General features: G+C 45.1%; 1 protein-coding gene across 1 annotated transcript in view; it reads left to right on the forward strand.

Annotated features, from left to right (window-relative positions):
• dtd1 (D-aminoacyl-tRNA deacylase 1) overlaps positions 1-16,312 on the forward strand; it is a 240,760-nt gene that overhangs the window by 215,388 nt on the left and 9,060 nt on the right. The window contains exon 5 of the mRNA XM_043696517.2: positions 7,109-7,284. Within this exon, the coding sequence (XP_043552452.1) occupies positions 7,109-7,264 (156 nt within the window). The 3' untranslated portion in view covers positions 7,265-7,284. The remainder of the gene's footprint in view (positions 1-7,108; positions 7,285-16,312) is intronic.

Here is a 16,312-nt window from a genome sequence, read left to right on the forward strand (position 1 = left end):
TGGTAACACCTTGCAAAATGTCCAGATTACAGAAGAGGAAGTGCTGGATGTCTTGAAATGCATAAAGGTGGATAAATCCCCAGGACTTGATCAGGTGTACCCTAAAACTCTGTGGGAAGCTAGAGAAGTGATTGCTGGGCCTCTTACTGAGATATTTGTATCATTGATACTCACAGGTGAGGTGCCGGAAGACTGGAGGTTGGCAAATGTGGTGCCACTGTTTAAGAAGGGCGGTAAGGACAAGGGAACTATACAGCAGTGAGCCTGACATCGGTGGTGGGCAAGTTGTTGGAGGGAATCCTGAGGGACAGGATGTACATGTATTTGGAAAGGCAAGGGCTGATTAGGGATAGTCAACAAGGCTTTGTGCATGGGAAATCCTGTCTCACAAAATTGATTGAGTTTTTTTGAAGAAGTAACAAGATTGATGAGGGCAGAGCAGTAGATGTGATCTATATGGACTTCAGTAAGGCATTTGACAAGGTTCCCCATGGGAGGTTAGATTAGATTACTTACAGTGTGGAAACAGGCCCTTCGGCCCAACAAGTCCACACCGACCCTCCGAAGCGCAACCCACCCAGACCCATTCCCCTACACCTAACACTACGGGCAATTTAGCATGGCCAATTCACCTAACCTGCACATTTTTGGACTGTGGGAGAAACTGGAGTACCCGGAGGAAACCCACGCAGACATGGGGAGAATGTGCAAATTCCACACAGTCAGTCGCCTCAGGCAGGATTTGAACCTGGGTCTCTGGCGCTGTGAGGCAGCAGTGCTAACCACTGTGCCACTGTGCCGCCCACTGGTTAGCAAGATTAGATCTCATGGAATACAGGGAGAACTAGCCATTTGGATACAGAACTGGCACAAAGGTAGAAGACAGAGGGTGGTGGTGGAGGGTTGTTTTTCAGACTGGAGGCCTGTGACCAGTGGAGTGCCACAAGGATCGGTGCTGGGCCCTCTAATTTTTGTCATTTACATAAACGATTTGGATGCGAGCATAAGAGGTAAAGTTAGTAAGTTTGCAGATAACAGCAAAATTGGAGATGTTGTGGACAGTGAAGAAGGTTACCTCAGATAACAATAGGATCTTGATCAGATGGGCCAATGGGCTGAGAAGTGGCAGATGGAGTTTAATTCAGATAAAGTGTTGCATTTTGAGAAAGCAAATCTTAGCAGGACTTATTCACTTAATGGTAAAGTCCTAGGGAGTGTTGCTGAGCAAAGAGACCTTGCAGGTTCATAGCTCCTTGAAATTGGAGTCGCAGGTAGATAGGATAGTGAAGGTTTTTGATATGCTTTCCTTTATTGGTCAGAGTATTGAGTACAGGAGTTGGGAGGTCATGTTGCAACTCTACAGAACATTGGTTAGGCTAAAGTTGGAATATTGCATGCAATTCTGGTCTCCTTCCTATCAGAAAGATGTTGTGAAACTTGAAAGGGTTCAGAAAAGATTTACAAGGATGTTGCCATTGTTGGAGGATTTGAGCTATAGGGAGAGGCTGAACAGGCTGGGGCTGTTTTCCCTGGAGCTTTAGAGGCTGAGGGGTGACCTTATAGAGGTTTACAAAAACATGAGGGGCATGGATAGGGTAAATAGACAAAGTCTTTTCCCTGGGGTCAGGGAGTCCAGAACTAGAGGACATAGATTTAGGGTCAGAGGGGAAGGATATAAAAGAGACCTAGGGAACAAATTTTTCACACAGAGGATGGTACGTATGTGGAATGAGCTGCCAGAGGAAGTGGTGGAGGCTGATACAAGTGCAACATTTAAAAGGCATTTGGTTGGGTGTATGAATAGGAAGAGTTTGGAGGGATATGGGCCGGGTGCTAGGAGGTGGAACTAGATTGGGTTGGGATATCTGGTCGGAATGGACGGGTTGGACCGAAGGGTCTATTTCCATGCTGTACATCTCTCTGACTCTATGAATATGGTATGTTGGAGACATATATCATAATGTAACCAAGAGCAGAGATATACTGCTGAGGCTGTATATGATTCTGGCCAGTCCCCATTTGGAATATTGTGAGCAGTTTTAGGCCCCGTATCTAAGAAAGGATGTGTTGGTATTCATGGAGGTTTACAAGAATGATCCCAGGAATGAAGAGATACGAAGAGCAGTTGAGGACTCTGTGTATGTACTCGATGAAGTTTAGAAGGATTGGGAGTGGGGGGGGGGGGGGGGGGGGGGGGGGGGGGTGATCGAATTGAAACTTGTTATCAGCTGTCATGTTATCAGCTGTCATGTACAAGAGGCTGTGAAGGAAGGAAGGTCTAGTCTGTACTAGTGAGAGGTGCACTTACAAAGAACAGTGTGACATACAATAAAAGAGTTTGCAAAAGCTGACTAGGTTTGAACAGCACTTTCTCACAGATAAAGGAAATCATTACAGACCACAGTCAAGCAGAAGAGAGTGCTAGCCACAAGCTGTGTGGCAACACAAGATTTGGATCAATGTCTATTCTTCGAATTTCCTCCCCACGATGAAGGGATTAGGGTCTTCGCTGGCAACAATTCTGTTAGCATGAGGTTCAATGTTCCTCTGAGCCACAAACATTTCTTCAGAATTCCAGTCAATCTCAGAGTCAGAAATCCAGGAGTAAATTTGTGACAGCAGAAGAAACTCACGATCCAGATACTCTGGAAACTAAATACTGGTGCACGCAGTCAACAAACTGTCAACACTGCTCAGAAAGGTTTCCATCAAGTTGCCCAGAAAAGTATTCTTTTCCTTGCTAGGGCTGGTAGTCACCTTGATACCGAAACAGGCTATTTCCTAGGATGGCCAGTATCACTTATTTCTGTGTCTTGAGTCGTACATCCAACTCCTTGTTTCCAGCCTTGGGTGACTGTCTGGGTGGAGTTTGCACATTCTCCCCCTGTCTGCTCTGGTTTCCTCCCATGATCCAAAGATGTGCAGCTTAGGTGAATTGGCCATGCTAAATTGCCCATAGTGTTCAGGTATGTGTGGGTTAGGGGTAAATGTAGAGTAGTATGGTAGGGTGGGTTACTCTTCGGAGAGTCGGCATGGACTTGTTGGGCCAAATGGCCTATTTCCACACTGTAGGGATTCTATGAACTTATGAATATGATCGTGTCAATGATGCATTAATGATCATGGATGTACCACAGTGTAATTGAAGCGAGTTCACTTTTCTTTCTATTTTATTTTAAAAGCCATGAAATGCTGCACGATAATGTTTATGTTATAGCTCAGGAATTATTGGTGATCATATCTGTGAACATTTGTACAAATAGTTTGTTAAGAATGTTACTCCTGTCATTGTCTATGCTGTTTGTTTATCTCACTTGCACTGAGTGTTAAGGTACTGATGAAAAGCAAATGAAACAGTTATTGCATTCTTCCAAGGAGAACAAATTTGGTGGGGCAAGTGACTCAAATTTCCCTCTTTGAAAATAGATGTCTCAATTTTGCAATTTGAGTGGACAAAGCAAGATGGTGGGTGTGCAGCCTGGCTCTATCTACCTGCACCTCACTAACTAACTTGGCAGGCAAACATTTTGTAGCTAAAAATTACAGGGAGCTGCTCTAACTGACAGCAAAACATTCTGATATGCAAAATCTGAATTATTGTATTTCATTTATAGAAGCCAAGCGTTTGCCAGAGTGGAGAAATTTTTCTAAGATACTGTTGCTCACCGAATACGAGTGTCTTATATTGATGAACTGCACTGAGAAATGTCTGTAATACCATAACTTGTTTCCCAGTTCTTAATCTTAATTACCAGAGATAGGTGGCGTAACCTTTGGTGGGAAAGGTAGAAGCCAAGTTTCTTCTCAGAACACAAATGATTGGAAGTTTGCAAAAGGAAACCAGTGATTAGATTTTGCAAAGTCTTTTGTGCAATGCCAAGACAGGAAAAGCATAGAATCCCTACAGTGTTGAAGTGGACCATTTGGCACAACGGGTCCACACACACATTCCGAAAGACAACCCGCCCAGGAACCCACACCACCACCTCCACCCACTCCCCCCACTCCCCCAAATCCCTAAACTCGGCATTTCCCATGTGGGTTTGTTTGCTTCAAGTGCCCCTTCAATTTCCTTTTCCTGTCATCGGTTGTTTCCATTTGTGAAAGGCAAGTTCCAAATATAGAACCCCTACAGTGCGGAAAGAGGCCATTCTGCCCATTGAGTCTGCACTGATCCTCTGAAAAGCATTCCACCGAAACCCATCCACCACCCTATAGCTCTAACCCTGCATTTCCCATGGCTAACCCACCTAGCCTGTACATCCCTGGACACTATGGGCAATTTAGCACGGTCTATCCACCCAACCTGCACGTCTTTGGACTGTGGGAGGAAACCGGAGCACCTGGAAGAAACCCATGCAGACACGGGGAGAATGTGCAAACTCCACACAGACAGTCGCCTGAGGCTGGAATTGAACCCATGTTCCTTGTGCTGTGAGGCAGCAGTGCCAACCACTAAGCCACATATTACCCAATCAAAGTTAAATGTAACTTGTGAATAATTGACATGGAATGGGTTGCAGGACAGTGCAATAAATAATGTTTCTGTTGAACCAAAAGTAAAGGAACTGGGATATTTCTTGACTGAGAAGTGAGTATAAAGATTTTTTTGAAAACAAGATTGGGGTGGCACCATTTGTTCCAAGCATATGAATTGGGAGTAAGAGCTGGCCATTTGACCCCTCAATCTGCTTCTGCCATTTGACAAGATTACGGTTGATCCAATTATGATCTCAATTCCATCTTCCCACTTGTCCCCAATAACTTTTGATGTCCACGTCCATCCAACATCTTACTCGGCCTTAAAGGATATTGGCCCAGATCTTCTGAGAGCAAGTGTGTCATCACAGCAGTGTAGACTGGAGTTGTGCATTGGGACAATGTGGAAGTCCCAAACCAACCAATTACACAGGAATGGTCCAGGAAATCTTCAATGAGCAATTTCCCCACACCTGGAATTCTGTCTAACATGGTCCCCAACTCTGAATTAGATTTTAGAGACTTTGACTTGTTTCAATATACTTAGCTCGATAGTTACCTAGGAGAAGTTAGGGGAGTTAAAATTTCTGGTTAACTGTTAAACTAACCACCCTTTCTTGATCTCGTGCAAATTCCTGATGGACCCCAGACCCAACAAAACATCCCAACCCCTCCCTCCTCTTCCACCTCTCCCCATACCCCCAATATCCTGACCTGACCTATCCAACTGCCAATGAAGTCATCTACCAACTCATTATGCTCCCGATTGACCAGCCTGATACTCAAACCCCTTAGTCACAAACCTTACCCCTGAACCCGATCCCACTTAATTCTTTCATCAAATGCATTCTCTGGAAATCTTTAAACAACATTGAGTGTTAAAATGAATGAGAGAACTAAATTGCACTTCGAATTACTCAGTAATGATAACATTAAATCATTAAAAGAAATTTGAAACCCTTTCCGTTTACAATTGATGAAGAAAACTAGCATTAAATCTTTAAAAGGGACAGGAAATATAATAAGTTATGTAACACTGACAAATATAATTCATCACACTTTTCTCTAGGTTAATCTGTAGAGCGTTGATTGGTGCCCTTCAGGGATATTGTCTCTGGCATCATGGACAACGTGCCAAGGCAAGACTGCCCACAAAACAAAATGTTCAAAATCTCCTGGACACTTCTTGATATGATTAATGCTGGATGTATCTGTTCCAATGGTAATCAAAAGTCCTGGGTCATTCAATGACTCTGTCTCCCTTGCTCTCTGGGGAAGTGAATTTACAGGCCAACACCCCTCTGATAGGAGCAGATTTCTCCTCACCTCCATCTTAAATGGAGATGTCTTCTTTTTAAAATGTGGTTGTAGTCTCTCCCACAACCTCCCCTTGGCATCCATCCTGTCACATCCCCTGGGGATTTTAATGTTTCCATAAGATTGCCTCCCAATCTTCTAAACCCCGATGGATGTAGGTCCAGTTTTTCCAACTAAGCCCTTGCTCCCAGGAATCATTCGTGTGAACTTTTTCTGAACTTCTTCTGATGGTATTACTTTTTAAAATTCATTTGTGGGACGTGGGCACTGTTGGCTGGCCAACAATCAGTGCCTGTTCCTATTGCATAGAATCATAGAGTTATATAGCACAGATAAACACTTTGGTCCAACTCGTTCCCATTGAACAGATTTCCTTAATTAATCTAGACCAATTTTCCAGCATTTGGCCCACATCGCTCTGAACTCTTCCTATTCATACACCCATTCAGATACCTTTTAAATGTTGTAATTGTTCCAGCCTCATGCACCATCCTCTGCGTGAAAAAAGTTGTCCCTTAGATCCCTTTTAAATCTTTCCCCTCTCACCTTAAACCTTTGCCCTCTAGTTTCCTACCCTGGGGAAAAGATCTTGCCTGGTCTTTTCTCAAGTCAGAAACCTGAAGTTGCGTTCTGGACATGGTCTCCTTAATACCCAACACAATCCTTCTACACAATAATTTTCCATTCCCCTTGAAATAAGTGACAACATTCCACTGACTTTCCTTATCACTTGATGTAGCTGTACATTGAACATCAAACCAGTCAGGACCTGATGCACCTCAGAGCTTTGCAGTCTTTCTCCATTTAAATATTGTATTGCTTTTCTATTCTTCCTACCGAGATGGAACAGTTCATAATGTCCAGCCCTCACCTGCCTTTGGAAAGGTGCTGGTGATATGTTGCTCCTGTGGTAGAAACCCCCTGGATTTCCATCCAGCGACAATATGTGTGACATAAAGGGAGCTGTGGAGGTAGTGGTGTTCCCATAAACCTGCCGCCCATGTCCTTGTTGGTGGTAGAGGTTGCTGGTTTGTGAGCTGCTCTTGATGATGGGGCATGGGAGAGAATGAGAGATGACAGTTAGATGGCAGAGTGAGTGAGGTCTTCAACCTCTGTGAGGATGGGGGGAGGGGGGTGCTGTACAGCAATTACCATGGCAACTGTGGGCCTGAACTCTGCTGGGATCCCCAGCTCCTGCCCATCTCTTTAGGAAAGGTGAGGTGATACCTCCCGATGACCTCAAAGGTGTTGAAGCACGTGACAAAGTGTCACGCTGTTTATCGAATAAAGATTCTCTTTTGTGTACCTGCAGCTTACAAAGCTGGAAAAACAGCAGCAACGAAAGGAAAAGACAAGAACTAAAGTACCTTCGGAATACACCAAGGACAAAAGTGCCTCACGCAGCAAAGATGACCCCAGTGCTAGTAGTGGTGCCGATGGAGATGTTTCATCAGAAAGAGAACCGTAAATGTACAGTGTAGAACACCGGTAAGCATCTGTTCTTCTATTGTGTGTCTCCTGATTTCATTGCAGTCTGTATTTTACACCTTAGTAACCCACACCTCCTCCTGCGTGCTCTATGCCCAGTATAGAGCGTCAATTTGACTGAGAGCTTAGATTAGATAAGATTACTTTACAGTGTGGAAACGGGCCCTTCGGCCTAACAAGTCCACACCGACCCGCCGAAGCGCAAACCACCCATACCCCTACATTTACCCCTTACCTAATACTACGGACAATTTCCCATGGCCAATTCACCTGACCTGCACATCTTTGGACTGTGGGAGGAAACCGGAGCACCCGGAGGAAACCCACGCAGACACGGGGAGAACATGCAAACTCTACACAGTCAGTCGCCTGAGGCGGGAATTGAACCCGGGTCTCTGGCGCTGTGAGGCAGCAGTGCTAACCACTGTTCCACTGTGCCACAAGCCGTCCTCCTTGCCCAAGCGTTAACACGAGATATCTGCTGCCCTGCCACCCTTTGCCGCTACCACAACCTGACCGGTTACTTTAACCATGACAACTGAGAAAGGGTGACTCAAAACAGCAGCTTTTCCCCAAAACCAGCAAACAGCCCTTGAAGCTGTCCCAGGAACTTTAACTCGGAGGGGGATTTGCAGGGCAAACGGAATTAGCTTGTGGGTTTTCTGAATTCATACAAAGAGAAAATACATTGTAAGAGGGAACACTGAAGTACCAAGCCATCAGCTGTATTATTCTTGTTTAAAACTGGAGCAGGTGAGGTAAGCTTAAGTTTCTATAGAATCCCTACAGTGTGGAAACAGGCCATTTGGTCCAACAAACCCATGCCAACCCTCTGAAGGGAGCCCCACTCAGACCCATCCCCATAACCCTGCATTTCCCATGGCTAACACACCTAACCTGCACACTATGGGACAATTTAGCCTGGCCAATCCACCTAACTTGCACATCTTTGGATTGTGGGAGGAAACCGCAGCACCCAAAGGCAGCCCACGCAGACACAGGGAGAATGTGCAAACTCCACGCAGACAGTCACCCAAGACAGGCATTGAACCTGGATCCCTGATGCTGTGAGTCAGCATTGCTGACCAGTGAGCTACTTTGCTACCCCAGTTAACCCTATTATAAGTCCAACTTGACATTGATGATGAGTAAAACAGGATACAAAAAGTTTTGTCTCGAAGTTTCCTGTTACAGATAGATGAGCGTTCAGAGCACTCCCTGCACTTTAAGTGTGTGTGTGTCTGTGTGCGCGTGTATATAGGAGTGTGTGTGTATAGGAGTGAGTGTGAGTGTGTGTGTGTATAGGAGTGTGTGTGTGTCTGTGTGTGTATAGGAGTGAGTGTGTGTGTGTGTATAGGTGTGTGTGTGTGTGTCTGTGTGTGTCTGTGTGTATGTGTGAGTGTGCGTGTGTGTGTCTGTCTGTCTGTCGGTGATATATTTTCTATCACATATTTCAGAGAGCTCAGCCTGTTTGAACAAACATTCTGTTTGTTATTGAAGTCTCAGTGGTACAAAAGCAGGTGGCCTGGAAATGGCTTACCTCGAGAAGAATGTGTTGACACCAACAAAACCAAATTAGGTCAAAAAAATAGGGAAGGATAGAATTTCCTTCTCAGTACAAAAACACTTTGTGCTTGTTCCTGATCAGTGCCATTTTTTTGAGCAGTCCACTGATGGAATATATGAACCTGATGTTAAGATTTAGGAATCCAGAGGGATAAGCCAGTAATCGCTGGGAATGAATGTACTGGTCTTCATGCTTACTTCGTGTACTCCCCCCTCCTCGCACAATCCACCACCATTCAGATAATAATCTGCTTTCCCGTTTTTGCTACCAAAGTGGAAAACCTCATATTTATCCACATTATATATCATCTGCCATGCATTTGCTCACTCAGTTTAAGAGCAGGAAGTTAATGCTGGAACTGTATAAAATGTTGGTAATGCTACAGCAAGAATATTGTGTGCAATTCTGGAAATCATATAATAGGAGGGATGTGACTGCGCTGAGAGGGTGCAGAGGAGATTTACCAGGATGTTGCCGGGGCTGGAGGGTTTCCGTTCTCACAAACTTGATTGAGTTTTTTGAAGAAGTAACAAAGAGGATTGCTGAGGGCAGAACGGTGGATGTGATCTATATGGACTTCACTAAGGCATTCGACAAGGTTCCCCATGGGAGACTGATTAGCAAGGTCAGATCTCATGGAATACAGGGAGAACTAGCCATTTGGATACAGAACTGGCTCAAAGATTGAAGACAGAGGGTTGTTTTTCAGACTGGAGGCCTGTGACCAGTGGAATGCCACAAGGATCGCTGCTGGGTCCACTACTATTCATTATTTATATAAATGATTTGGATGTGAATATAGGAGGTATAGTTAGTAAGTTTGCAGATGACACCAAAATTGGAGGTGTAGTGGACAGCGAAGAAGGTTACAGAGTACAACAGGATCTTGATCAGATGGGCCAATGGGCTGAGAAGTGGCAGATGGAGTTTAAGTTCGATAAATGTGAGGTGCTGCATTTTGGGAAAGCAAATCTTAGCAGGACTTATACACTTAATAGTAAGGTCCTGGGAAGTTTTGCTGAACAAAGAGACCTTGGAGTGCAGGTTCATAGCTACTTGAAAGTGGAGTTGCGGGTGGATAGGATAATGAAGAAGGCGTTTGGTATGCTTTCCTTTATTGGTCAGAGTATTGAGTACAGGAGTTGGGAGGTCATGTGGTGGCTGTACAGGACATTGGTTAGGCCACTGTTGGAATATTGCATGCAATTCTGGTCACCTTCCTATCGGAAGGATGTTGCGAAACTTGAAAGAGTTCAGAAAAGATGTACAAGGATGTTGCCAGGGTTGGAGGATTTGAGCTACAGGGAGAGGCTGAACAGGCTGGGGCAGTTTTCCCTGGAGCGTCGGAGGCTGAGGGGTGACCTTATAGAGGTTTACAAGATCATGAGGGCCATGGATAAGATAAATAGACAAAGTCTTTTCCCTGGGGTGGGGGAGTCCAGAACTAGAGGGCATAGGTTTAGGGTGAGAGGGGAAAGATATAAAAGAGACCTAAGGGACAACTTTTTCACACAGAGGGTGGTGCGTGTGTGGAATGAGCTGCCAGAGGAAGCGGTGGAGGCTGGTACAATTACAACATTTAAAAGGGATTTGGATGGGTACATGAATAGGAAGGGTTTGGAGGGAAATGGGCCAGGTGCTGGCAGGTGGGACTAGATTGGGTTGGGATATCTGGTCGGCATGGACGGGTTGGACCGAAGGGGCTGTTTCCGTTCTGTACATCTCTATGGCTCTCTGAGATTGGACTGATGGGGATTATTCTCCTGAGAGCAGAGAAGATCGAAAGGGGCATGGTAGAGAAGGGCTTCTGAAGGTTCAACTAATCCGTATCCACTGGCTTCTCCTTATCAACTCTTACTTAGTTACATCCTCAGAAAATTTCAGTGGATTTGTCAAGCATGATTACCCTTTTGTAAAATCTATTTTCCAAGCGCTCTGCTCTTCTTTTATAATGGATTTGAGCATTTTCCCTGCTACCGATGTCAGACTGACTGGTGTACAATTCCCTGTTTTCCTTTTTAAATAGAAGGGTTCCATTAGCCAGTCTCCAAACCATAGGAACTATTCCAGAGTGTGTAGAATCGTAAAAGATGACCACCATTGCATCCATGATTTCTAGGACCATTTCCTTAAGTACGCTGGGATGTAGAAGCTTGGGGATTTTTCAGGCTTTAATCCCATCAATTTTCCCAACACCACTTAATTGCTAGTACTGATTTCTTACAGTTCCTCTTGATCACTAGAACATGTGATCCCTAATGTTTTTTTTCATATGTTATCCTTTGGGAAGACAGACCCAAAATTTAATTGGTCTACAATCTCTTTGTTTCCCATTATAACCTTCTCTGTTTCTGACTGTAAGGGACCGACATCTGTCTCCATTAGCCTTTTTCTTTTCACATATCTATAGAAGCTTACACAATCAGTGTATATGTTCCCTGCAAGCTAACTCTCGCACTCTCGCACTCTATTTCCCTTTTCTAATCAACTTCTTTACCTTCCGTTGCTGAAATTGAAACTGCTCCCAGTGCTTAGATCCGCGCTGTTTTGTCCAATTTGAATGCCCCTTCTTTGAATCTAATGTTATCCCACTTTCCCGTCTTTGCCACATTTTATTTCTGTGCCAGACAGGAGTGAACAATTGCTAAAGTTCTTCCATGCACTGTTTAAATGTCTGCAATTATCCCTTTCAGGAGTGTTCCCCAATTTGTCGTAGTCAGGAGTGTTCCCCAATTTATGACAGCTCACAGATCACAGCTCATACTGTTGTAGTAGATTCAGGGCCCAAGTCTCAGAAACAGCTGTGTCACTTTTCATCTTAATGAAGAATTCTATAATATTATGGTCACTTTTCCCCAAAGGCTAGATTGCCAATTACTCCATTCTCATTGGACAAAACCCAGTCTCGGGTGCCCTGTTCTCTGGTTGGTTGCTCAACATATTAATCCACACTCCATCTTGATGACGTTATTTCTGATTTGGTTTGCCCATTTGAAGTTTTTGGTCTCTACTGTCTCCTTGTAAATGTTTCCATTCCTCTTGCCATTTTTGTGTAAGACCTCCCCAACCGCACTAGCAAATACTCCCCCAGGACATCAGCGCTGGTCCTCCCCAAGTTGCCTTTAGCCCTTTCTAACCTAGAGAAAAGAACCCCGGCCTGTCAGTCTTCCCTTTCGGTTATAGCCTCTTGGTCCTGTGTGTCATTAGGGTGGCATGGTGGCTCAGTGGCTAATACTGCCGCCTTACAGCGTCAGGGGCTCAGGTTCAATTCTAGCCCTGGGCGATTGGATATATGGAGTTTGCGTATTCTCCCTGAGTCTGTGTGTGTTTGCTCTGGTTTCCTCTGAAAATCCAAAGATGTGCAGGTTAGGTGAATTTGCCATGTTACCATTGCCCATAGTGATCAGGGATGTGTAGGCTAGGTGCATTAGTTAGGGTTAAATGTAGAGTAATAGGTTAGGGGAATGGGTCTGGGTGGGTTACTCTTTGGAGGGTCGGTTTGGGCTAAAAGCCCTGTTTTCACACTGTGGGGATTCTGTCATTTCTATAAATGTTGGCAGGGGAAAGAGGCAAAGCAATATTTACAATACTTTGATAGCCAGGCCAGTGATCAGAACTGGGCTTTTCCTGATCGAGTTGCTCGGCTCACCAAGTGCTCTTACAGCCCGAGCAACCGACGGAGCACTCGTTTCTTTCAGACCACGGCCCTTACTGTAAAGCTCCCAAGCCGTCAGCACATTTAGCTGGTTCACCTTACAACGTATGAGTAATGCAAGCCGCAAGGCCCTTCCTGGCAGCTTCACTAGTTGGGCAAATGTAACACCCTGATACATCTGTGCCCTTGTGGTTTCCTCTGTCAGTTTTACTTAACAGTTAAGAATCACACCAGCCACAGGCAAGTAACCAGATCAACAACAATTTAATCATCTTTGACTGGTAATTTTGCTTTGAGTCAAAGCCCTTTAGTTTGGAAATTATTAGTGTCCATAGATTTCTATTAGTTTTCTTTTTAATAAACAAGAGAGATAAGTTTTGATTTTGGTAAGCTGGAAGATTTTATTCAGCAGCATTGTTAGAATTTGCAGGAACACGTTGAGCGAGTCGAATTAAGACACTTAATTGTATAGCAGAATGGGAGGCTGAATGGCCTGATTCCACAAAGCTCCTGCGTTGCAGCGTTGCTGTATACTCTAATACTCTGCTGCTGAAGAAAATTCATCTCATTTAAGGAGCATTCCCCAATTTATTATAGTCAGATCACACCTCATACCATCGTAGTTTGTTTTATTTAGATTCAAGGCCTGAGTCTCAGAATCACGCTGTCATGTTTCATCTTATTTAAGAATTCTATAATATTGTGGTCCTACATAATTTCTTACTGCCTTTTGCCATTCATTCTCTCTCACGATTCCCTGCCCTTTTGTGACTGGATTATTTTGATTTGCAACTGAGGTGTTTTTGGTTGAATTTGAGAATAATTCAGTTACGGAACAGTTGGGTATGAAAACAATAAAATAAAAGCACTAGCAAGTCTTGGGAGAGCTGATTTTATAAGAAATTCTCGTCTGATTGCCTGAAAGATTTATTTTGTGAATTAATTTAGGCTAAGGTTTAGGCGTTTGATGGTTGGGAATTGTTTTACAGTCCTTTATTGCTTGTTTTGTGGAAGTAATTAGCAGTAAATCACTTTACTAAATGAAGTAAGTAATTACCGTGACTACAACAGCATTTATCTTGCAGCATTCCCTCTTCATGTGTCCTGCATCTACATTATAGCTTGGAAAGGGTGGACGCTAGGAAATTGTTTCCGTTAGGCGAAGAGACTAGGACCCGTGGACACAGCCTTAGAATTAGAGGGGGTAAATTCAGAACAGAAATGCGGAGACATTTCTTCAGCCAGAGAGTGGTGGGCCTGTGGAATTCATTGCCACAGAGTGCAGTGGAGGCTGGGACGCTAAATGTCTTCAAGGCAGAAATTGATAAATTCTTGATGTCACAAGGAATTAAGGGCTACGGGGAGAATGCGGGTAAGTGGAGTTGAAATGCCCATCAGCCATGATTGAATGGCGGAGTGGACTCGATGGGCCGAATGGCCTTACTTCCGCTCCTATGTCTTATGGTCTTATTAGTCTGCTAACTGTGCAATTAAAACGGAGGTTAAAGGTCACATGCTCGGATCCTGCCATTTTAGAGTGGATTTTCTTCCTATCCTGCAAAGCCTCTTTGAATGGGGAGGGGTGGGGGGTGTACGTTTTAAGGTAAGGGCAGAAGGTTTAAAGGAGATATGAGGCAAAATCTTTTCGCCCAGAGGATGTTGGGTATCTGAAACTCATTACCCGTAAGGGTGGTAGAGGCAGAAACCCTCAAACCTTTAAGAAGTATTTAAATATACACTTGAGAAGCCAAAGCATACAAGATCACGGGCCAAGTGGTGAGAAATGGAATAGTGAGGGGGTTGTTTTTGACCAGCACAGACATGGGGGCCAAATGGCCTTTTCCTGTTCTGTAGATATCGATGGACTCTTCTTCTGGAACCTTTGGGTGGGTGTCATACCAGCAACATCCTTCGGCCTCCCAGTGGCGCTACTGTTCAGTCGGGCTGCCAGCTTCCGACAGGCTTGGCAGCTCTCGATGGGTGGAACCTCCACACCCTAGGGTCCTGGGGGACAGCCTGCCAGTGGTGCCTGAGGGGAACAAGATGGAGTGTGGCCTAAAACGACAAGAGGTGATTCCTGTCTCTGACTGGTTCTCTAATTGAAGGCCGAGACCCTTGTCACTTCATTGTAGCCGCTGTTGTTAAATATATCGTGGGAACCCCCACCTTCATGAAGAGAATCCATGCAGGAGAAACATCAGATCATAGAACGGTTACAGCATACAAGGAGGCCATTTGGCCTGTCAAGACCATGCCAGCTCTCTGCAGGAACATACCAGCTAGCCTCACTCCCCCATTTGCTGCTGCCTAGGCCTCTGCACTGGAATATTTTTTCCACCTCACTCCCACATAATACAGTCCAGGCCCTCACCACTTTCTGGTGTAAGAATGTCTTTCTTCATTCTTGCCTGTTCTTCAGCTCCTTGTAGGCTCAGGCGGGTAGCGGTAATCCCCAGACCTCACAAGGACTGGCTTCTCCAGCCCAGATTTTTCACCCTCCTCCTTTCCAAAGTGTGGAGCCTCTTAGCACTTGCCTCTTTCCCCCCAAACCCTGTCCTGACTCTCAGGGTTCCTTGTCGCAGGCTTGTGATCGCGCGCCGCTGTGCTCCCAGCCTGGCTGGCTGTATGGTCAATCTTTGGTGATTTACCTATATAAGGGCCTGCCACTAAGATAATGCGTCTTGCTGCACCGCAAACTCATTGCATCCTTAAACCGTACCATTGCCAACCACTTCTTGAATTACCTCTCCTAATAAAGCAGGCTAAGCTGCTCCTTGCCCTGTTAGCTCTGCTCCTCTGTGATGTTGGCCTCAGTTTAGACCTTGCCACTTAGGACTGCATTTCACCAGGCAAATCCCAGATCCCAACTACCCACTGCTGAAAGCATCATTTTCCTCAAGCTGCCTTCTGTTCATCTGCCATTTGTGCAACCTACTGAGCCCATGCTACGGTGGCTCAGTGGTTAGCCCTGCCACCTCACAGCTCTGGTGACCCGGGTTGGATTCCAGCCTCGGGTGACTGTCTGTTTGGAGTTTGCACATGTTCCCCTACACCTCTGTGCAGGTTTGCTCCGGTTTCCTCACAAACCTAAAAATGTACAAGCAAGATGGATTAGCCATGGGAAATGCGGGGTTTTGGGGATAGGGTAGGGAGGTGGGATGCTCTTTGGAGGGTCAGTGTGGCGTTAAATGGCTTGCTTCCCCTCTTCTCCCCCTGTGCGACATTATTGATAATTCCACACATGAACCTCAGATCCCCAATGATTCAGCCTTTACCTGCCCAGTATGGAGGCACTGTCTTATGGGGTGAGGTATTCATAGGAGTTTAGTAGAATGAAACATGCAAGAATCACCGGGGCTTTGACAGGGGACGCGCTGAAAGTTTGTTTCCCTTTGTGGGAGATTCGAGGACCAGAGGGTGTCATCTCAGGGTCAGGGCTTGCCTATTTAAATCAGAGATGAGGAAAAATGTCTTTGTCTCAGAGGGGAGTGAGTCTGTGGAATTCTTTATCATGGAGGGCTGTTGAGGCTGGGTCATTGAATATATGCAAGGCTGACAGAGACAGGTCTCTTTTGGGGGCAGGGTTGTTAACTGGGATGGCTGGTTTGAGATACAGAGTGATACCAACAGCAAGGGTTCAATTCCTGCACTGACTGAGGTCATCATGAAGAAGTCCCCTTCTTAACCTCTCCCCTCACCTGAGGGGAGGTGACCCTCAGATTAAACCACCACCAACTGTTTTTCTCTAATGATGAGAAGGTCGGAAAGTTGAGATGAGGGTTATCAGATCAGCCAGGATCACACTG

The sequence above is a fragment of the Chiloscyllium plagiosum genome, unplaced genomic scaffold (assembly GCF_037043375.1).
Source record: "Chiloscyllium plagiosum isolate Xiang-an unplaced genomic scaffold, Cpla_swu_hap1 HiC_scaffold_10, whole genome shotgun sequence".
NCBI lineage: Eukaryota > Metazoa > Chordata > Chondrichthyes > Orectolobiformes > Hemiscylliidae > Chiloscyllium > Chiloscyllium plagiosum.